The sequence below is a fragment of the Pinus tabuliformis genome, chromosome 8, assembly GCF_031772625.1.
Source record: "Pinus tabuliformis cultivar Carrire ecotype Pingquan chromosome 8, CPIR1, whole genome shotgun sequence".
NCBI lineage: Eukaryota > Viridiplantae > Streptophyta > Pinopsida > Pinales > Pinaceae > Pinus > Pinus tabuliformis.
This window is the reverse complement of record NC_142294.1, coordinates 1,958,181,965-1,958,205,524: the sequence shown is the minus strand read 5'-3', so window position 1 is coordinate 1,958,205,524 and position 23,560 is coordinate 1,958,181,965. Positions and strand designations below refer to the sequence as shown.

The window sequence follows — 23,560 nt, the reverse complement described above, 5'->3', positions numbered from 1 at the left end:
TAATATCACATTTTAAATTGCTGCAAATTCTTAAATGGATCTTGAATACATGTTACGATACATTGAAGAGATTTACATTTACATGTTCATAGTTCATGCAATTTATTTTTTCTCTCATGGTATATACACATAATTGCAAATCTCATTGTGGTATTCATTTTATGTTGAAATTTTGAGCAATTCATTCCTAGTTATGTTATATATGTCTGCTTGTATTTAAGCTAATAATTGGATACACACTCACCACATTAAGTTTCAAATTAATTTAATTTGGGCATTGATCACCTCACATTAAATTTGCATTAGAACCAAGCATAATCTCCAATCTTACCACCTTCCCTTTCCTAAGAGTTCTCTACCATTGCTTCCAAAACTACCCCATTCATCCAAATCAGGTGAACTTGGTCTAGCATTGTCAACATTCAAGTGGGTTGCTTAAATGAGTTGAAAGTGGGTTAGTTAATCCTAGGTTCTTAGATCACCACCTACCTTAACAACAGATCCTAGGATTAGCCAAAGGGATTCTTCCCTTGTATATCCAATTCTAAAGTGAGAAGTGAACCTTTCCAGTGACACTGTTGCTTCACTTGATAGTTGCCTTAGGCATTTCCGTTTGATGAGGCTAGACTTTTCCTCGAAGGAGTGTCCGAGAGCTAACAGGAGGAAAAGTAAAACAAGACAGTGGAATTGGTGTATTTTTCAACAGAAGACCAACTTGTAGATATATGTACTAAAGCATTGATCAAGGAAAAGATCAAGAGATTTATAGAACTTCTTGGAGTTCAAGATAATAAATTGAACATTATGAGGGGGGTTGTTGGAAATAATGTTTAATTTACTGAACATTATGACATTTTGTTGTCATGGTGTAATGCAGATGTAGATTTTATATTTTTTAACTCACAGTAATGCAATTCCTCAATGAATGCAATTGAGTTAAATAAATGGGGATACCATGAAACTGCAATTATGTGCCACTGAGTGGGTGGTGCATCACTTGTTTAAATATATGTAATGTTTTGTATTGTTTTTATGTAGTTTAATAGACTGTGCAACTGACTCTTCTTCATAAACTTCATGTCCATAGTGTTTTCTTCTCTGAAAAAGCTTTCAGACCTGAACTACATAGTTTTATTTCTATTTTCTCACACTTTCTAAACTCAAAAGAAAATACTTAAATTAAAATATGAAGAATAAGAATCAGACCAATAAAGCTAATATGAATTTCCTTTCTTTAGAAAACATAACAGAAAAACGTTAAATAATTGTAAACATAGATGTGAAACAACAAAAAATATGGGAAAATCTGAGAGCAGATAATCACCAAGTTTTTATTTAGCCACTAACCTTGAAAGGTAGATAGGCAGATTTCTGAAGCCCTCCACTTTTAACAGTATACCTCGAGGCATAGTTGATTGGAAGTTTTCTCTCGGCTTCCTGCAAGCTAACATTTTATTTGATATTGTACTACAACTAGTAACCTCAAATCATAAACTTAAGAATGTGACAATACAAAAACTTGCCTGAACATAGACTATACCCAGCACGAGCAAGAAGAAAGAAAGGATAACAGCAGCAAGACCAATATAATTCCCATCTTCAAGTGCCTGTGCCACTGTTCTTCCAAATGATGATGGTAAGTATGAAAGAATGCTTGTAAAGATTAAGAGGGAGGTCCCATTTCCAAGCTTCAATTCAGAAATCTTTTCGCCTATATATGTTGTAACAATTGCACCCAGAGTCAGCAATGTGACTGATGAAAGCACCCATTCTGTATTGAAGTCATTTACATAAGGGCGAATGTAGAGTACTTGCCCTATTGCCTGCCATTAAAAATTGACATAAATTGATAAAATAAAATGAGTTCCTAGTAATAATGTTATAGCTGAATATATCGATAACCAGCATAGCATATTCAGTTCAAAGACTTGACCAAAAATAGGAAAAAATAGCATTCATGTGAAGTAATATCCTAGAAATCATTCTTTGACCTCTCTAGCCAGCATGTATACAGGAAATCGAAGATAACCAAAATAATAAGATTATCCATCCATTTAACAACAAAACACAGAAAGAGTTGTAGCATAGAGACGAGTTACAATTGATTGCTCGTCTTGTTTGTAACAGTGTCAGATAAAATTTGGCAAACTATTGATTTCTAAAATTCAGATAAAAATATGAAAATTTTAAAGGATTTGGGGATATCTTCTTGACTGGTTTACTGAAAGAAATGGGACAAGAAGGAATACCAATCAATTTGAGCTCACCACAAAATAGTAGAGTTATGCCTCTAATTTGAATTGTACATTTTATTAGCCTACAATGAAAGCCATTTTAATTGCAGAAAGATATTCCTAATTTCCTAGAATACTTAGGATTAGAGGGCAGAACTCAGCCAGGAAGGTTGATGACTGAAAGGCTTTCTTACTTGCCTACTGTTAAGATGCAAAGAGCCATCCATCTGTATTCAAAATGACTTGAGGCATGAAATCATAGATCTTGCAAACAAACTGCATTGAGAAATCATCAGACTAGGTCATGGCCAAAAAGCAGGTCATTCCTTGACATGCATGGACAAACATTACATCAAACATGATGTAAAGCATGCTCCAAACAAAACCCAAATGCCAACATCCATCAATCAAGCAAGGCATACCTAAGAGTTAACCTCATTTCCAATTCTCACTTGGCAAGAATCAAGTGCGCCTAGAGGTAACGTCCCAGGTCCAAATTGAGCAAGTGATAGCTCATTGGAATCCTTGTGACATGGCCTAACTACCTCAAGCAAAACATTGGACAAAGCTGGTAGGGCGTTTTATCCATAAGGCAGTTTTTGGAGCTAATCAAAACACATGCAAACTGACACACAAGGTCAAAAGGTGGCAAATTAGGTTCCATACTTGATATGCAGAGACAAATTCTACTTCAAAAGGTATGTAATTTTTTCTTGCAGACAAAACCCATGTGTCAAATTCTTCAAATCAGCAAAGGCATTGGAGATCTAGCCAATCACCCATCCATGCAAGTTGACATCCCATCCAAGCCACACGTGTGTATGGAAACTAGCCAGTGGAAAGTCAAAACTAGTTGTTAGTAGTCAAGTAGATGTTGAAGATGATCAAAAAAGTCAAGGAACGTTGAATCTTCAAGTCAAAAAGGTGGAGGACGTTAGAGATCTAGTTACCAAAAGCAAGTCAAACCCCTCAAGTAGTCATTTCCTCCTCCAAAGTGAACGTTGAGGTGGTTAGGGTTAATCAAGTGGAATGTCAGACCAAGACTGCTTGGGAGCAGGAGTGGAAGCGGGAAGCAACATTTTCAAAAGCTACCGAGTCAAGAGCGATTGGGAGCGATTTTTATATAATATATATTTTGATGCATATATGTCAACAAAAGCATGTAAAATGATGAATTAGTGATAAAAAACATAAAAACATGGATTAAACCATATAACATCATTCATCAATAGTTATAATCTTCATCAACCACAGGTCCACAAATTACAAGTTCTCATTTATATAGCATGTAAGCATGCACATAACCAAAATAGCATCGAGTGCAATCCATTTCTAAACTGAAAATGCATCAAAAAATAGGCTCTAGATGGCTTCTAGCAATCAAAAAAATCATGCTACAACAAATACCTACATATCATCAAAATCGTTGCCTATCTTGGGATCTTTGTCATTAATATCACCCTTTAAGCATTAACATAAGAGAGAAAAAACATAGCATGTCAAGTCAAGATTTTGTTTGAGTGATGGGTACAATTTTAGTAGGGTCATGATAGAGGAGTTCGACAACCAAAGTCACTAACAATCAAGGTACATGGAGGACTTCTTGTTCTTGATTAAATACGAGTTCCATACCCTTGTACATGACAAAATCCAATGGAAACATTGCAATCCCCTCAATCTTGAAATCCTAAAAAACTGATAAGTCTGCTGGATTTTTAGTGAGATCTAAAATTCTACTTTCCCCATATGAAATCCAATGAGGTCGGAACCACTCTCAAGCATCCTAAGTCATTTCATGGTAATGTTAAAAACTTAGTAAAAGGATGAGAATGAAAGGTAAAGGAGAGTGTCACTTTTACTTTAAGAATTTAACATTAACATGAATTACATATGGCCATAGGCTTGAATATTAGGCTACCCAGCTCAAAAATTATAGTTCTCAATCTTCAACAGCTCCCTCTATCGCTCCTGAATTTCCAAGGAGCACAATCTTTTTTAGGGAGCGCACTCCTGGGGTCACTCCCAATACGCTCCCACTCGGAGCATGCTTCAGGAGCAGATTTGAGGGGGCGGAGGGGCACCATACCTCTTATGCATGCAAACTAGCCATTTGAAGGTGAAGTGAACCCTCATGCAAGGAAATCATTGCTCACCAAATCAAATCGACCCTCATCACTAGCTTCTTTCTCTTATTCATGCAAGTCAACTCCATCTTGTGGGCAAATTGCAATGCAAACAAATATTTTTTCATGAAGTGACTTAGTCGTCGAGTTGTCGGTGATAAGTCGAATAATTATTTTCTTTGGGAGAGGTTTTTCAACTAGATTTTATGAGAAAAATATAGAAGGCTAGTCTCTCCTCCCATTATGGTTGTTGTTGAACTATGAGATCATTATGCCATATTAAGAACTATCATTTCATTTGCAAACATTTTGTGGGTTGATATTTCTATTCTTCTTCCTTTTATCTTTTATAGAAATCGTGCTTCAAAAGATATTTGCAAGTACACCAAGACACGCAAAGCTTCTTGGGTTGATCCATTCAGAGGCTACAAGTCATGTGGAAGGGAAGGCTAGGGCACTAGCCCTTATCTTCTTCTTTGTTGGTGATTAGGTTTATCAAATTCATTTTGTTGAACAAACCCTTATTGAGGGTTCTTTCAATAAGGATAAGATTTCACTCAATACCATAGTGGACCCAATGGTCTGTTGAAAAGTGTAACTAGATTCGGCCTTCATAATGACATGTAATTATGATTTTATGTAATGAGATGTAAAAAAGAAAAATAAAATTATTATATTAACTTGCTTCATGGGTTTCGTGAGCAAGAGATTTTGTTTTTGAGTCAAGACTCCCATTGAGAGTCTTTAGGAATTAATTGTCATTTATTCATAAAATGATAAGAGTCATTGTCATGTAATGAAGTCATGTTACACTTTGTAAAAGGTCAATATTGTATATGTAAAGTATCCTCCAAGACCTTGTCACTTATCCTCTTCACGTCAGCCTACAACGATGAAAGAACATGCTGAAAGAAGTCGGCCTAACCTCTAGGGATCATGTCAGCCTAAAGGACATGTGTGGAGGTGTATATATAGCCACACTCGGCCTCACTTAGAGGCAAGAAACTCAACAAGAAGAAGTGCAAAGTAGAGTCCAGAAAAGAAGTGCGAAGAAGGTATAGCGAAAAAGAGATTCTTCTGGGGTAGCAAAGAAGAGGCTTCTTCTTGGATCAAAGAAGAGAGGTTTCTTCTAGGGCAACAAAAAAGAGATTCTTTTGGGGCAGCGAAGAGGAGGTTTCTTCTAGGACAGCGAAGGAGGTTTCTTCTGGGTTGTTGAAATTTGGTACCGGAGGACAGGTGGTTCCCTTAGGCTTTGATCTTTGGCCTAGGGAAAAGTGTCCAAAAGAATTTAATTTTTCTCCTAAAGTGACTTTAAAATTTTATAAAGTTAAATCTAATTTAAAAGTGACTTTAAGTGATAAAGTTATTAAGTCTAATTTTAAAGTGACTTTTATAAAGTCAATGAAAAATTAGAAAGGAAAAGTGACTTTGGAAATAAATGACTAAGTGGGTCTTTATTAAAGTGGGGTGAATTAAAAAATAGAAAGTGAGATTTAAATGAGCATTTAATCTCAACCATTGATCTAAATCTATTTCAGCCATTGGATTTAGAGATCACCCAAAAGTCACTTGGATCACCCAAAAGTCACTTGGAGTTATATTAAAGGAGGAAAAGGAGGAAAAGGTCATTCATTCTTTCATGAGCAGATTGGGAGAAGGAGAGCAAGAGAGCAAGAGAGATTTCTGAGCAGGAAGGAGAAGGAGACAGCAGCTTGGCACACATTCCAAGGCAGCAGTTGAGCAGATTTGTACAGCTGATTCAGCACATAGTGAAAGGCAGATTTTTGCACAAAAATCGAGGAGCAGTTTGCTAATTTTTCTGCACACAAAACGGAGGTCGTACAGCATTTATTGCTGTCCTGTTTGCTGTAATTTCCAGATTGCTGTGAGGCACGGGAAAGGAGATAAGTTGTAAATTTGCTTGCTGATTTTTTGCTGAATAATTCTCACTGTAAAAAGACAAATTTCAGAAATAAAGAAGAGCTCTCAAACTGGTTTTCCCAAGAGTTGTAGGGGGTTTTTCCAGGGTCAAGTTGACCAAAAATATCAGTGTTTTAATGTGTTTTAATGGCTGTTTTTAATTGCTGATTTTTAATTCTGCAATTTCCAGCATTCTGAAAAATTTCCAGAATTTGTGTTTTCAGCAATATTTATTTTTTTCAGTCTGTTAAATGTATGGTTATGGGAATGGGCATTTAACTACATGGGAGAAATAAGGAGAAACTGAAAACCGGGGTGGGAAAACAGAAATTTTTACATGGTATCGGAGCTTGAGTGCTGAAGGGCAGTTTGGGACAGCAAAAGGAAAAATTACAGTTGCTGATTTTTCACTCAAAAAATTCTAGCAAGCTGATTTTTTCATAAACAGCAGTTTTATCTTTACTATAGCAGTGCTATTTTTCAGTTTTAGGACAGCAGGATGTCATTGGGATTGAGGGTGGAGGATAGGCTGGATGGGCATATAAATTACAGCGTTTGGAAGGAGAGAATGCAGAGTATCTTTGAGGAGGCAGAAGTCTGGGATATCATGGTGCATACCGCACAGAACCCTGTTGTTGTGCCCACTGATGTTACTCAGTTGGCTGAGTATAAAAAGAAGAACAATAAGGGTAAGAGGTTGATTCTAGACGGAATCAAAGACCATTGCATTCCTCATGTGAGAGGAAAGAGCAATGCCCATGAGATGTGGACAGCATTGTCCAATCTCTACCAGAGTACCAATGAGAACCGGAAGATGGTCCTGAAGGAGAAGCTGAAGAACATTAAGATGGGTAATGATAGTGCAGCTGGATATCTCACAAAGATTAATAATGTGAGAGATGAGTTGGCAGCGATTGGAGAGGCCATTCCACCCACTGAGTTGGTGCGGATTGCAGTGAATGGCCTCCCCCGTTCATGGTTGAACTTTGCTGATGGGGTTTGTGCACGTGAGACCCTTCCCACATGGGAGAGGTTTTGGGATGATTGTATTCAGACAGAGATCAGGAAAGGGCAACTTGGGGCAGCCAAGCCAGTTGAGCAGGATGAGGACGTAGCACTGGTGGCAGGAGGCAAGAAAGGCAAAGGGAAGAAGCAGGCTTCCACAAGCGGTGGTGGAGGCAAAGGCAAAGGTAAAGGTAAACAGGGGAACACACAGAAGGACTATTCCAAGGTGAAGTGTTGGAATTGTCAAAAGATGGGACACTATGCAGTTGTGTGTCCGGAGAAGAAGAAGAAGAAGGGGAAGAACCAGGACGTGGCAGCTTCAGCAGAGATTGAGGACTTTGTTGGTCGTTTTGACCGAGAGTTTGCGTTCACTACATGTGAGTCCTCTAGTGCAGGATCACCTGCCAAACAGGTTCAGAGGGAGCATGCTTTTCCCTCGATTAGCGGAGCATCTACAGGTATCTGGTATGTGGACAGTGGGGCTTCACGTCACATGACAGGAGTCCGTGAGTACTTCTCAGAGCTTTCAGAGAGTGGTATTGATATTGAGGTAGTACTCGGTGATGACAGAGTTGTTAGAGCAGTCGGGGTGGGGACAGTGACATTTCAGAGGGAGTCCAAACCTCCCTTGAAAGTGTCAGAGGTTCTTTATGTGCCAGGGATGAGGAAGAACCTCATATCCGTCTCAGCTTTGGAGGACAGAGGATATGAGGTACTGTTCAGGGGAGGACAAGTGTTGATGTATCCCAGGGGCGCTCCAGCTGATTCAGCTAGAGTGATAGGTGTACGCCATGCAAAGGTGTACAAGTTTGCATTTCAGCCCCTTTTGGCATTGAGCAGTAGTACCGACAGCAGAGCTAGCAATTCTGAGCTGTGTGAGATTTGGCACCGCAGGATGGGACATATGTATCATGGAGCCTTGAGGACATTGCGGGAGATCACTACAGGTGTGCCAGATTTCAGTACTGATCACTTTGATACTTGCAGAGGTTGTGCGATGGGCAAGTTTGCCAAATCCCCTTTTCCCAGCAGTGACAGCAGAGCGACGGGGATACTTGATTTGATTCATTCCGATGTGAGCGGTCGGATGTCTCATGTTTCCTTGAGTGGATATGAGTACTATGTTTTATTCATTGATGATCACTCCAGGAGGACCTGGATTTATTTTTTGAAGACCAAGAGTGAGGTCTTCAAGCGGTTTCAGGAGTTCAGAGCTCTTGTGGAGACTCAGACAGGTCGAAAGATCAAGTCCTTGAGGTCGGACAATGGAGGAGAGTACACCCTTGGAGAGTTTGTTGACTATTGTGCGGAGGCAGGCATTAGGAGGGAGTTCACTGTTCCTTACAACCCCCAGCAGAACGGGGTTGCGGAGAGGAAGAACAGATCCATCATAGAGGCTGCCAAAGCCATGATACATGATCAGGGGTTGCCATTGTTCTTGTGGGCAGAGGCCTGCAACACAGCTGTTTACTTGCAGAACAGGAGTCCGCATCGTGCTTTGGGGCACATGACTCCGGAGGAGGCTTTCTCTGGGAAGAAGCCTGATATTGGTCATCTTCACATCTTTGGATGCATTACATACTCCTATATACCCAAAGAGAAGAGGACCAAACTAGAGCCCACCGCAGAGAAGGGTATCTTTGTGGGCTACAGTGAGACCTCAAAGGCCTTTCGGATTTACATTCCTGCACAGAGGAGAGTTGTTGTCAGACGGGATGTGAAGTTCGAGGAGGACAGGGCCTTTAGGAGGTCACGGGAGTTAGAGTATCTGGATCAGCCAGACCCTCAGCAGCAGTTGAGTCAGTCGCAAGGATCCAGTGGGCAGGGATCAGGAGGATCCGGAGGTACATCTATGAGGATGTCAGGTCCATCAGTGAGCAGTGGCTCATCGAGCCAGAGGGTTGGTGCTCCGGGCAGCATGCAGAGCAGTTCACAGAGCAGTTCACTAGGGAGTCCACTGATGGACAGTTCACACGGTACCTCAGCTTCTACAGGTTCAGGTGCAGGCAGGAGGACAGCAGACAGACAGTCAGGAGTTCAGGCTACTGATGATGATGAGGAGGAGGAGTTTCATTCTCTGGTGGAAGAAGTGCGCTCAGGGAAGAGGAAGCCCAAGTGGCTTCAGGACACCTTGAGAGATGCCACATCTGTTGCTGAGCCGAAGAGGCCGGTCAGAGAGAGTAGACCACCTGAGAGGTTTTGTAGTTATATGGCGATGGTTACCAGCATCCTTGACTCTGAGCCTTCTAGCTATGAGGAGGCAGCTAGCCAGCAGGTCTGGAGAGAGGCCATGCAGGAGGAGTATTCTTCTATCATGAAGAATGATGTTTGGGAGGTGGTGCCGAGGCCTGAGGGCAAATCCGTGGTTACTTCCAGATGGCTTTACAAGGTAAAGCATGCTGCAGATGGCAGCATTGAGAAATTCAAAGCGAGGTTTGTGGCTAGAGGGTTCTCCCAGGTAGAGGGAGTTGATTATGAGGAGACCTTCGCTCCCGTGGCTCGATATACTTCGATCCGCTCCATTATATCGATAGCAGCAGAGATGGGTTGGAAGATCCACCAGATGGATGTGAAGACCGCATTTCTCAATGGCTTCATACAGGAGGAGGTGTACATTGAGCAGCCACAGGGCTTTGAGGTGCATGGGAAGGAGTCCCATGTGTGCAGATTGAAGAAGGCCCTTTATGGCCTGAAGCAAGCTCCCAGAGCTTGGTACTCCAGGATAGATGCATACTTGCAGGGGATGGGTTTCACAAAGAGTGAGGCAGATCCGAACCTTTACTTTATTGTGATTGGTGAGGAGCCTCTCATTCTGGTGCTGTATGTGGATGACTTGATCATTACAGGTGCAGAGAGACTCATAGAGCACTGCAAGAGAGATCTTGCAGCGGAGTTTGAGATGAAGGACATCGGCTTGATGCATTACTTTTTGGGTTTGGAGGTGTGGCAGGAGGAGGGGCATTTCTTCCTGGGGCAGGGGAAGTATATTGTGGACATCCTTAGCAGATTCCACATGGAGGATTGTAGACCCATGTCGACACCGATGATCACCAACTGGAAGAAGCTTCATGCTTCGGATTCCGAGTTGGTGGATCCCACATTGTACAGGCAGCTGATTGGTTCCTTGATGTATTTGGTCAACACTAGACCAGATATCTGTTTTGCAGTCAACACGATGAGTCAGTTTATGTGTGAGCCTAGGAAGGTTCACTGGGTGGCTGCAAAACACATTTTGCGGTACTTGCAGGGGACAGTGGATTATGGTCTGGACTACAGGCAGGGAGATGGAGTGAGATTGGCAGGATACACTGATTCTGATTGGGCAGGTTGTGCTTCTGATAGGAAGAGCACTTCAGGGTGTTGTTTTGGGTTGGGTTCAACAGTAGTGTCATGGTTCAGCCGGAAGCAGCAGTCAGTAGCACTGAGTTCAGCGGAAGCAGAGTATATGGCAGCCAGTCTAGCTAGTTGTGAGGCTATCTGGCTTCGCAAGATGTTGTTTGGCTTATTTGGTCAGCCGTTGAGACCTTCAGTGATTTACTGTGATAATCAGAGTTGCATTAAACTCACGGAGAATCCAGTATTTCATGACAGGTCAAAGCATATCGGGATCAGATATCATTTCATCATAGACTATGTTCAGAAGGGAGCTGTGAAGCTTGAGTATATTTCCACTGATGAGCAGGTTGCAGATATCCTTACCAAAGCCTTACCACGGGGCAAGCATGTCTACTTCAGAGACAAGATGGGTGTGGTGAGGAACACCTTCCTCGGTAAGAGGGAGTGTTGAAATTTGGTACCGGAGGACAGGTGGTTCCCTTAGGCTTTGATCTTTGGCCTAGGGAAAAGTGTCCAAAAGAATTTAATTTTTCTCCTAAAGTGACTTTATAATTTTATAAAGTTAAATCTAATTTAAAAGTGACTTTAAGTGATAAAGTTATTAAGTCTAATTTTAAAGTGACTTTTATAAAGTCAATGAAAAATTAGAAAGGAAAAGTGACTTTGGAAATAAATGACTAAGTGGGTCTTTATTAAAGTGGGGTGAATTAAAAAATAGAAAGTGAGATTTAAATGAGCATTTAATCTCAACCATTGATCTAAATCTATTTCAGCCATTGGATTTAGAGATCACCCAAAAGTCACTTGGATCACCCAAAAGTCACTTGGAGTTATATTAAAGGAGGAAAAGGAGGAAAAGGTCATTCATTCTTTCATGAGCAGATTGGGAGAAGGAGAGCAAGAGAGCAAGAGAGATTTCTGAGCAGGAAGGAGAAGGAGACAGCAGCTTGGCACACATTCCAAGGCAGCAGTTGAGCAGATTTGTACAGCTGATTCAGCACATAGTGAAAGGCAGATTTTTGCACAAAAATCGAGGAGCAGTTTGCTAATTTTTCTGCACACAAAACGGAGGTCGTACAGCATTTATTGCTGTCCTGTTTGCTGTAATTTCCAGATTGCTGTGAGGCACGGGAAAGGAGATAAGTTGTAAATTTGCTTGCTGATTTTTTGCTGAATAATTCTCACTGTAAAAAGACAAATTTCAGAAATAAAGAAGAGCTCTCAAACTGGTTTTCCCAAGAGTTGTAGGGGGTTTTTCCAGGGTCAAGTTGACCAAAAATATCAGTGTTTTAATGTGTTTTAATGGCTGTTTTTAATTGCTGATTTTTAATTCTGCAATTTCCAGCATTCTGAAAAATTTCCAGAATTTGTGTTTTCAGCAATATTTATTTTTTTCAGTCTGTTAAATGTATGGTTATGGGAATGGGCATTTAACTACATGGGAGAAATAAGGAGAAACTGAAAACCGGGGTGGGAAAACAGAAATTTTTACAAACTAAGATAGAGATCTAGAGACCGAGATTCTCTAGAGGAAGCCAGTGAAATATTAGAGACCGAGTTTCTCTAGGAGAAGTCGAGAAGAAGCAGTGTGCAGGATAGAGACTGAGTTTCTCTAGAAGGAACCGAGGAGAGCAGCACCAGATCAAGAAGGAAGTTGAAGAGGCAGAGAATCAAGGATAGTGACAAGGTTCTTAGGACGATACTAGAGTCAAGGGTCTGTGTCATGGTCTTGGCACTCACCAATTGAAGATCTAGAAGACGAATTTTGATCGGGTTTTCCTCTCAAGAGGTAAGAGGTTTTGGCCCTGGCTAACAAGCTTACATACTGTGTCTGTTAGGATATTCTGACACATAGGAAATAGTTAAGTATAACTTGGAATAGTATAGAGTTAGGTAAAGTGTGTTTCTTTACTATGTACATTTTGTAACTTACAATCCGACGGTCACGATATGTAGTGATTCGACGGTTCATTCTCTCCTCGGTATTACCGACACTTAATCCGTGGCTTAACACCCGATTGGTCCATGATCTCTATTTAAAGAGCATGGAGGGTCATTTGTAGGTTAACCGTCCATGAGAGAAGCTTATGTAAATTTTCATTCTTTTATTAATAAATTGCCTGAAGTGGCCGCGTTGGCTCAGGGCGTGGACTGTTTCCCTCTTTGAGGGTTTTAACCACATCAAAAGTACTGGTGTATTGATATGTGATCTGTTTGTGAGCGGTGTCCTTTAGTGTTCTGTCTGAGGAGCTTACCCTATAAATTCCTACATGGTATCAGAGCTATTTGAGGGCCGCGTCCGTTGGTGATCCAAATCTGAAGTCGGTAGAACTGCATCCGACTGTCGTTTCCTAGATCTACTGTTTCTGACTACTTTCGGGCCGAGAGGACTGCTCTATTGTGTTGGGAGCATCTATTCCAGTGAGGAACCCCTTTCGTTTCATGCGAAAAGGTTTCCGGTAGCCCTAGCTACGTCATTTTTAAGATCTGGAGGTATACAGTGTTTATTTGCAGTTTACAGTTATTTTCTCTCTGTTTATTTCGGTTTCGGTTTATTTAGCCTTTTTTATTACCGGATCTATACCTTTCATTTTTGCGTATGCTCTTTGCCCCGCGACTCTGTGCGATCTGGGCAAATTAGAAACAGAAAGGAAGGATTTTTCTCATGCGTATGCTCTTTTCCCCTGCGCCTTAGTGTGATCTCGGAAAATCAGAAACATTGAGGAAAATATTTAGTTTCCGGCTAAAGCTAACTTCGAGTCGCAAGGTTCGTTTTTTTTTGTATGTCCATGTTGGGTTTTGTGTTTTTTGGTTTGTAGGGAAAAAGAGCTTTCTCAAAGCAAGCACGCAACCCAAAGCTTCAACCCCACCCCCCCCTCTCTCTCTCTAAAACTTTTTGTTTAGCTCACTTGGTCCAAAGCTAATATATGAGAGTAGAGGTCTTGAGTTCAAGTCTCCTTTTTGTGGGGGCAGATTTTTCATTTCTGCACATTCCCGCACTTCGTCGGCATCTTCATCAAATTTTCTTCAAAAAGCCATAACTTCTTCATCCGGAAGCTGTTTTCAGAGCCGTTTTTTTTTAACCAGCCTAATTTTTCAAGATCTTTCCATTGGAACACTTAGTTTCAGCATTCATAGCTTCAGTTTTTGTTAAAATGGAAAGTCCATGCCAAGTTATTCTTGACAGCACCAACTACTTTCAATGGTGGTCCTACATTGTGGATTTACTTAGAAGTAAAGGTCTCTACAGAATAGCCTCAGGCCAAGAAATCAAACCAAAAGATGAAGATAAGGCAGCTAAATGGGAAAATAGGCAAGATCAAGCACGTGGGTTGATAGGGATGTCTATTTCTCCAGATCTTAGATTCCATATTGCAAAACTTGATACTCTTGAAGAAGCAATGAAACAGATCACTAAAGTTTTTGGAGTTAAAAACGAACTTAAAGCCCATCAACTTGAAAATGAGTTGCTTACATTGGACCCCAATAATTTTTCTTGCATTGAAGATTTTTTGTCCAAATTCAAGACCCTTAGACTTCTCTTGGAAGGTGTTAAGGTTAAGAAAGAAGATAGTAGCCTTATCTATTCCATTCTTACTAAGTTGGGACCAGCCTATTCTGTGTTTGTTTCCACCTTCCATTCTACAAGAGAAGCCTTCATTTCTCAAGAACAAGCCTACAAGTCCCCTTCCTTTGATTCCTTTTGTGATTCTTTAATAGGAGAACAAGAAAAACTCTTACACCTTGGTCTTCTTAATCTTGGAAACTCTTCTAAGAAAGCGTTAGTCGCCCAGCAGCAACCAAATTCAAAGAATCCTAAGAAGTTGTATCCTAAAAGGAATGGTCCTAAACCAAACAAGGGTCCTAAGCAATTTCAGCCTCAAAATGAAAAATCATTTCAACAAAATGATAAGACAAATAAAAACAAAGGGAAGAAGACTGATAGACATTGCAACTTTTGTAATCGAGATGGCCACTTAGAATCCAAATGCTTTAAGAAGATGGAAGCCTTGGAAGCAGCAATGAAGAAGCATAATATCCATTTGGAGCACTCTTCAACTTCAACTTCATCTTCAGGAATGGCACTTTCTGCATGTGGTTGTCAAGCATCTCGGTCTGGCTATGCACTAAATGTATCTTCTTCTTCTCATTCTCATGAGTGGTTCATTGATTCTGGAGCTTCTTATCACATGGCCAAAAACAAAGCCATGTTTTCTTCTTTAAATGATTGTAACACCAAAAATATATATGTTGGAGATGATAGATCTCTTAGTGTTGTAGGGACTGGAACTGTTCATATAGACAATGGTCAATTTAATGATGTATTATGCGTTCCAACCTTATCCTGCAACCTTCTATCTGTATATCAGATAACTCATTCAAGTGAAGGTAAAATCGTTGAATTTTCACCTCACGATGTTGTAATTAAGGACCTAAGAGATCCTAGACAGATTTTAGCTACTGGCATTGCTGATGATTCTACAAGGTTGTATAAGTTTCACAACTTTGGGTCATCAAATCTTCCCTCGGTATTTGTTGCTCATAATGATGAAGTGAGCAAACTTTGGCATGAGCGATTTGGTCACTTAAACTATCGCTCTCTTCAAAATCTATGTAAAGAAAATATGGTGACAGGTCTTCCAATGGTATCTTGCAGAGATGGTGTTTGTTCCGAATGTGTACTCGAAAAACATCATCGGGACAGTTTTGAAAAACGTGCCTCTTGGCATGCCTCAGCCCCTTTACAGCTCGTGCATAGTGATTTATGTGGTCCACTTCCAGTTGTTTCATTCTCTGGCTACAAGTATTTCTTAACTTTCATTGATGATTTCTCCAGACGCACTTGGTATACTTCTTAAAACTCAAGAGTGAAGTATTTAACATGTTCTTGGCCTTTAAGGACTTTGTTGAAAAACAATCTGGACATCAAATTCTTAAGCTAAGATCTGATAATGGCGGAGAATATGTTAACAACAAATTCATCAACTTTTGCATTGAGAATGGAATTCAAATGCAACATACTGATCCATATACTCCACAACAAAATGGTGTAGCTGAAAGGAAGAATCGCACCTTAAAGGAAATGGCTAATTGTATGCTTCAATCTAAAGGACTTAGTCTTAATTATTGGGCAGAAGCAATTAACTGTGCAAATTACATAATAAATCGCACTCCTACTAAGGTTTTAAAGAATATCACTCCAAAAGAAGCATGGAGCTCAATTAAACCAGATGTAAATCACTTTCGTGTTTTTGGAAGTGAAGCATGGGCCCATATTCCAGATGAGAAACATAAAGCTTTAGAACCTAAGAGTGAAAAATGTATTTTTGTTGGATATTCTGAAGATGTCAAAGGATATAGACTTATTCCACTTAAGTCCAAAAATGTTATCATTAGAAGAGATGTAAAGTTTGCTGAAAATATATCGGCCTACAAGCCTAGTTCGGCGGATGTGCCACCTCTCCCTATCTCTTCTACTTTTGAAAATATTTCTTCTTCAGATGATGAAAGCAAGGATGAAAATCCTCCCCCACCTTCTCAGGATCCTCCTTCAGCTCCTCAGCTTCCAAAATGGGTCTGTGCTACTCGGGATGCAGCAAGTGATCTTGCCGGTGATCCTACAGATCAGCGACATACACGTTCTCAGTTTGATAGAGCCTCTTCTTTACTGGCTCAAGCTTCAGTGAATTATGATCCTGACACCTTTGCAGAAGCTTCAGGCCATCCAGATTGGGAAGCAGTTATGAATAAAGAATATCATTCATTATTGGCAAATGATACATGGGATCTTGTTCCTCTACCAAAGGGACGAAAACTTGTTAGATACAAATGGGTTTACAGAACCAAGTATGGACCAGATCGGAAAGTTGATAAACATAAAGCTCGTCTTGTTGCTAAGGGTTTTTCACAAGTTGAAGGCATTGACTATACTGAAACCTTCTCCCCTGTTGCCAAAATGAACTCTATCCACCTTGTTCTTTCCCTTGCTGTCTCTTTCAAATGGGAAGTCCATCAGATGGATGTTAAATCTGCCTTCTTGCATGGGGACTTGCATGAAGAAATCTATATGGAACAACCTATTGGCTTTATACAAATAGACTCCAGCCTTGTATGTCGGCTTAAGAAATCCCTTTATGGTCTCAAGCAAGCTCCTCGAGCTTGGTATGCCAAAATGGATAACTTTCTTTTAGAAAATGGCTTTTCTAGGTGTCATTCTGACAATATTGTCTACACCAAGAAAGTGGGCAAGTCTCTTATCATTCTTGTTCTTTATGTTGATGATCTTATCCTGACTGGTAGTGATCCCAACCTTATAAACCATGTGAAGTCTAGCCTTAAAAGGAAGTTTGAAATGACAGACTTAGGACACTTACATTATTTTCTTGGTCTTCAAGTCTTGCAATCCAAGGAAGGTATTTCCCTTTCCCAATCCAAGTATGCCTGTGATATTCTACGCCATTTTCACATGGAAGACTGTAAGCCAGCCCCTTCTCCCTTTCAGTCTGGAGTCAAACTTTCAGTCACTTGTACTTCTCCTAAAGTTGATGCTACCTTATACCGTCAACTTGTAGGAAAACTTTTGTATCTAACCCATACTCATCCTGACCTTTCCTTTGTTGTTGGCCTTGTTGCTCGGTTTATGCAAAACCCACATGAAAGTCATTGGAAAGAAGCTAAAAGAATACTTCATTATGTTCGAGGTACAGTTCAGTTTGGGATTCATTATAGTGCCGAAGCATCTCCTCTATTGGTTGGTTTCACTGATTCTGATTGGGCTGGTGACCCTGATGATCGGAAGTCTACTACAGGTTATGTGTTCACTCTTGGTTCAGGACCTATTACATGGGCTTGCAAGAAACAAGGTGCCATTTCTCTTTCTTCAGCAGAAGCAGAGTATCGTGGTGCCGTAGAAGCTAGTAAGGAAGCCTTGTGGCTTCGTCAGATCCTGTCAGAGTTTGGCTTTCAGCAGCAACATCCGACTACACTTTGGTGTGATAATCAAAGTGCCATTCAACTATGCAAAGATCCAGTCCAACATCAGCGCAGCAAACACATTGAACTGCACATGCACTTCATCAGAAAGCTCATTCACGACCATGTTCTTGAAGTGCAATATTGTTCAACAGATGATCAAGTTGCAGACATCTTTACAAAGGCTCTCACAGAGGCGAAGTTCACTAAACTTCGATTTATGGTTGGAGTTCAAGAAGTTGTCACTAAGGGGGGATAGGCTCTAGTGCCTCCTTCCTTCTCCTATTGTGTCATATTTGTAAATCCTTCAATCCTATCCCAAGTTGTTCTTAAGGGGGGATGTTAGGATATTCTGACACATAGGAAATAGTTAAGTATAACTTGGTCTAGTATAGAGTTAGGTAAAGTGTGTTTCTTTACTATGTACATTTTGTAACTTACAATCCGACGGTCACGATATGTAGTGATCCGACGGTTCATTCTCTCCTTGGTATTACCGACACTTGATCCATGGCTTAACACCCGATTGGTCCATGATCTCTATTTAAAGAGCATGGAGGGTCATTTGTAGGTTAACCGTCCATGAGAGAAGCTTATGTAAATTTTCATTCTTTTATTAATAAATTGCCTGAAGTGGTCGCGTTGGCTCAGGCCGTGGACTGTTTCCCTCTTTGAGGGTTTTAACCACGTCAAAAGTACTGGTGTATTGATCTGTGATCTGTTTGTGAGCGGTGTCCTTTGGTGTTCTGCCTGAGGAACTTACCCTGTAAATTCCTACAGTGTCACTTGTCTTTTATAGTGCATTTGGTAATTGTCTTGATGAAAAGAACACAATAATGACATAATGAAGAAAAGATTATAAGCCAAGAAGTAAAAGTATATCACAAGCAATTATCAAGCAGAGAAATCTTTTAACTATCCATGCCCTAGATTTTTCAACATGGTCAGAGGTACTTCTTATGAAAATTCCTTAAAACCGGGAATTCCTACTGTAGAACTGATGATATTTCTCCTACTTGTTAAATTTACATGAACAAGTTATTTGCAGTTTCCTACTGCAAACATCGAAATACATACACTACAGCCTACACCAATTAAATTATATCTCGAAACAAGAAACTGGTTACTAAACAATAGAGAAAGATACACACAAATGAGAGTTATTTTTGGACAAATGTCCCCGGAAAAACCCAATGTGGGAAAACCGGTGCAGCAGCTCTGAGGGTTTTTAATATTATGCAGTAATTTTTTGAATACAACTCTGGATGCCCTCCTGACAATCCGGTTACAAAGAAATGCAACTGGCAGAAGAAATTTGTGAGATTACTTCACTCTACCTCGCAAGTCCCACCTGATCCAGCAACTAAACCAACGTGTCCCCAACTATTTCTGCGTTGCCCCTGCGTCAGCCTCTGAGGCTCTGCATCAACTCTGCACTGGGTCGATTTGCTCTCTCAAAGCTCTGACGTCAACCCTCCTGGCTCAGATGTCAAACCCCAGCAATTTTTCGAACTTCTGCTTGGGAAGACTACGTTGCCTCTGCGTGAGCCCTTCTGGCTCAGCGTCAACCCCTCCTAGGTCTTGCGCTGCCTCCTTCTAGTGTCTCTTTTCCTCTCTGCTGCGTATCCTGGCTCAGGAGAAGCCTCTCCAACCAAACTATCCCTGCCCCTCACTGCAAAAGCTCACTATCGATATTCTCCGAGCAGCTGCTTTACTTCAGAAAATCAAACTTCTGAACTCACTTTGTGTGTTTTTCCAAATGACCTTCAAGCCTCTTTAAATAATCTCCTCGTTGACATTCAATGGCCTAGATTAGAAGCTAATCAATGGCTAAGATCATTTTTGCTTGATCCTCGTCTTCTTCTAGAAGTTACACCCACGGTTAGATTAATACGCATTAATTATTTTATTTTCCTAAGTTTAGACTTAGGGTCCCATAAAAAATAATTAATTATGTTAATAAAACTGTTTCTGGGTGGAAAATCTCAAAACGCTTTCTGATTTCTTTGGAATACATTTTCCTAAGCCTCCCTGCCAAATTTGAGACTTAGAGCACATCCAATACTACCAAAAATCAACACTTCTAAGGAAATCGCTCCAAGTTGGATTTGGAGACTAATATTATCTTTGACTAGAGTGCGTGTGATATTCTTTTCAACTCATAATCGCATTTCTTAGTCCAAATCACAAGGATGATCTAAAAGGAATTATGATTGCAATTTGACACTCAAAAAGGTAACTTGAAAGGCCAAGGTAAGCCTCACCACAACAACCAATTTATTTTAAATCAAAAAACTTCCTTTAATTTTTTGTTTATAAAAAATAAAATACCAAAAATATTATTACTAGATTGTGGTTTAAATCTATCTTTTAGCTAGTTTAATCAATTGGGTATTGCTAAAATCTTATCCATTTGGCCCAAGGAAAGTATGGATTTCATGTTGTGTAGGGAAACAAATTTAAAGGGATTTCAAGGGGTTGTCCAAGGGTACTGTACTCAGGGTATTGTACTCAAATTTGCCATCATGATTGTCAAAACTCAGGGTATTGTACTCAGACTTGCCATCATGATGATTTATATTATTGTATCATGATCAACCAAAAGTGTGACCATTGTATCTTATTGCGCCGAGAAGCGCATTCTACAACCCAATATGACCCCGATGTGTAAGTATGTCACGTCCTCAAAAAATAATAAAAATAAATTTAGCTAATGTCGGCCAATCTTAAATTATATATAACTTTTTAATCTTATTAATAGACTAAGATTAATTATTAAAATATAACTATGTATTTCAATGGATAGTAAATTATCTCATGCTTTTAATAGTTCCTTTATCATATACGTGAATTTGAATGGATCATAAATTTACCTTTAACAAAAAAAATTACTACATTAAAATTCCAAATTAAGTAAAATTTTAAACCCCCCGATCGGGATGAGGAGCAGGGCAGGTAAGAACGACAGGAGTAATCATTACAAAGGGAGGGTAGCCGGATGTGACTCCAGGGAAGAGGCAGCCCTTCCAACAAAAACAATGATTAATGGGATAGCTCAAGCTTCAAGAAACCGGAGTGGAGGTGGTGGATTGCAGATGAGTAGCAGGAGTGGCGGCGGTAGTGGCAGAGCGAATAAGGTAATGAAGAGCCATTATATGAAGATAGCGGTAGGTAGAGGTAAGTTCATTCTGAACGAGGCGAAGGAGGAGCTGAACGAGCTACATCCAGGAGACAACAACAGGGAGATCTGCATCTTCGGGTATGTGAATTCTATGAACTCTGGCCCCTTACTATATAGCTCAATAGACAAAATGGATATGCTTAGCCAATGTGAAGCCCAAGATGATGAAAAATACGATCGCCCCTCTGTAATTTACGGAGAAGGTTATAAGGAATTGCACCGGGTGGGGAATCTTGATAAAAAGGGCAACTGTAGTAGTGATTATAGCTGGAGAAAGTATGAGGAAAACTGAGAGAAGTATCCCCAGGCAAGAGAGGAGATGAAATCTGGTAAGAGAGACCCGAAAATTATGCCAATAGCCCAGCATCTGGTCCACATGACAAAGGGCACAATTGATCTTTTGTATCCGAAGAAGGGAGAGCAATGCCAGATTAGAAGAAGCAAAGGGGATTGCAGTAGGATTAAAGGAAGAACCCAAGGCAATCCGGCAAGCGAGGACGATGATGAGAATCTCAAAAAGCTAACACCTGTGTTTGATGAATGTCTACAGGTGAAGGCAGAACAAGGGATGGCGCGTCTGGGCCGGGGAAGAGGTCGAGGAGGTCGGGGACGCCCAAGGCAGGGGAACCAGGATGGCAGGTCAGCAGAAGCAACTGACAGTCAGCGCAGAGGAAGAAGATCAACCCTGACAGTGGTTCAGGAAGCGGCTCGTGCTTACCAGGAAGGCACGGATGAAGATATTTGATGCATCATCCAAAATATGGAATCCAGCATTTTGGAGGAGCAGTCAGGTTCAGAGACAGAAGAATGGGCAGAAATGGTTACTGATCCTGGCAACACAAGGGGAAGGCTGACCCTGTACAGACAGTCTCTGCATATTTACTGGGTCCTAAAACGCCTGCTGGCAAAAGCTCTTGAACAAGTTGCAAAGGAAATGGCGGAGCTTGCTAATGGGGTGCCAAACTTGCAGAAGGAAATGAAGAATTTCCAAGTCATCATGATTAATCAGAATAACAAGTTAGAGGAGATGTCTCAATTACTGTCCAGGATGGCTGGAAATGGCCCAAGCCAGGTAGATCAGATGAATATTCCCATGGATACGGACCAGCACACAGGAATCAGGAAGGAATGAGCTTCTGGAGGATCTGCGGGAGCTGTTTTGAATTTCTCCTTTTACAGTTACATGCGAACTAGTAGTTTAATAAGTATTTTCAGTTGTATAGTGCATATAGCCAATATGGAAAGACTTGTCAAGTTTTGTTTTTGGAACGCTTATAGCAAATTAAGGTGGCCAACAGATCTGGTTTCCCTTCAGGGCAGGTTGAGGCCACCAGAACGATGTATATGGTTTCCCTGTTTAGTATAAATAGAAAAGAATGGCACTACCTTTACCTACAAAAAAAGAGTAAATTTTTAAACAATTTTACTCTTTACTAAAGTCAATATCATTTTTTAAATCAAAGGGAAAAATGTTAATTCAACACAAAGAATCGAAAATCTTGCTCCAAAATCTTTGATCTCACGTAAACATGTAAACGTAAATGTGAACATTTAAGATTTGACATTTTTAATCTAATGTCGGCCCTATTTAAAAATCAATCTAATTATTATTGTGTATAACAAAATATAAAGAGGTTTACGAACACTCAAAAAAGAGATATGGTAAATAAATATATAAATAAATTGGAGGTATGGTAAATAAATAAAACCTCTTTTTATACTTACTCTAGAGGTATGGTAAATAAATAAAAATATAAATAAACTAGAGCTATGGTAAATAAATAAAACCTCTTTATATTTACGAAAACTCAAAAAAAAAAAAAAAAAAAATTTAGGTGAAGCCTATGGGGCCAAAACCCATTTTAATACTATGGGCTAAATACCATGGTCCAAATACCATATTTATAAAAGAGTTATGGTAAATAAATAAATAAGTATAAAAGAGGTATGTTAAATAAATAAAAATATATCAAATAGGATTAGAAATCAACATCTAATTATATACTAAGTCTATGGGCCAAATACCATGGTAAATAAAAGAGGTATGGTAAATAAATAAAAATATAAATAAATCTATTTTTATAATTACTCCATAATCCACTTTATATTTATAAACACTCAAAAAAGATGTTTTATTTAGGTGAAGCCTATGGGCCAAATACCATGGGCCAAATTATTATTAATACCATGCAAAAAAAAAACATTATTAACCCTAATATTAATATTAAAAAATTATTATTATTATTATTATTATTATTATTATTATTATTAAATCTAATATTCATATTACTATATTATAATATTAATATAATTAAATTTAATAACTTTAAATTAATACAACATTAAATTTGTTATATTATAATATATATTAATATATATGATATATATTAACTCTATATATATGTGGGAGGGAAGAACAAAGACATAGAGTGATAGAGGTGGAGATATAGGGGGAGTCACAAGGGAGAGATGGAGATAAACTAAAGGAGAGGGGAGAGGATGAATGAAGAGAGAGAGAGGGAGAGATGTGAGAGAGGTAGAGAAGGGTAAGAGATGGAGAGGGAGACATAAAGATGGAGAGAGGGGGGAGAGAGGAGAGAGGGAGGGAGATAATGAGAGAATTGGAGGGCAGAGAGAGAGAGAGATGGTGGGAGACAGAGGGAAGTAGGAGAGAAAGGGGGAGAGGAAGGACAAGAGAGAGGACTTGAGAGACAGAAGGGGAGAGGGAGGGATAGAGAGATCGAGTTGGAGGGGGAGAAAGGGAGGGAAGAATAAAGACATAGAGAGTA

The 23,560-nt window shown here is 39.8% G+C and overlaps 1 protein-coding gene across 1 annotated transcript in view; it reads right to left on the bottom strand.

Moving 5' to 3' along the window:
• LOC149244300 (preprotein translocase subunit SCY1, chloroplastic-like) overlaps positions 1 to 23,560 on the bottom strand; it is a 245,387-nt gene that overhangs the window by 80,302 nt on the left and 141,525 nt on the right. The window contains exons 4-5 of the mRNA XM_089374790.1: positions 1,520 to 1,823; positions 1,348 to 1,433 (exon numbers count right to left, since the gene is read on the bottom strand). Coding sequence (XP_089230916.1) covers positions 1,348 to 1,433; positions 1,520 to 1,823 — 390 coding nt within the window. The remainder of the gene's footprint in view (positions 1 to 1,347; positions 1,434 to 1,519; positions 1,824 to 23,560) is intronic.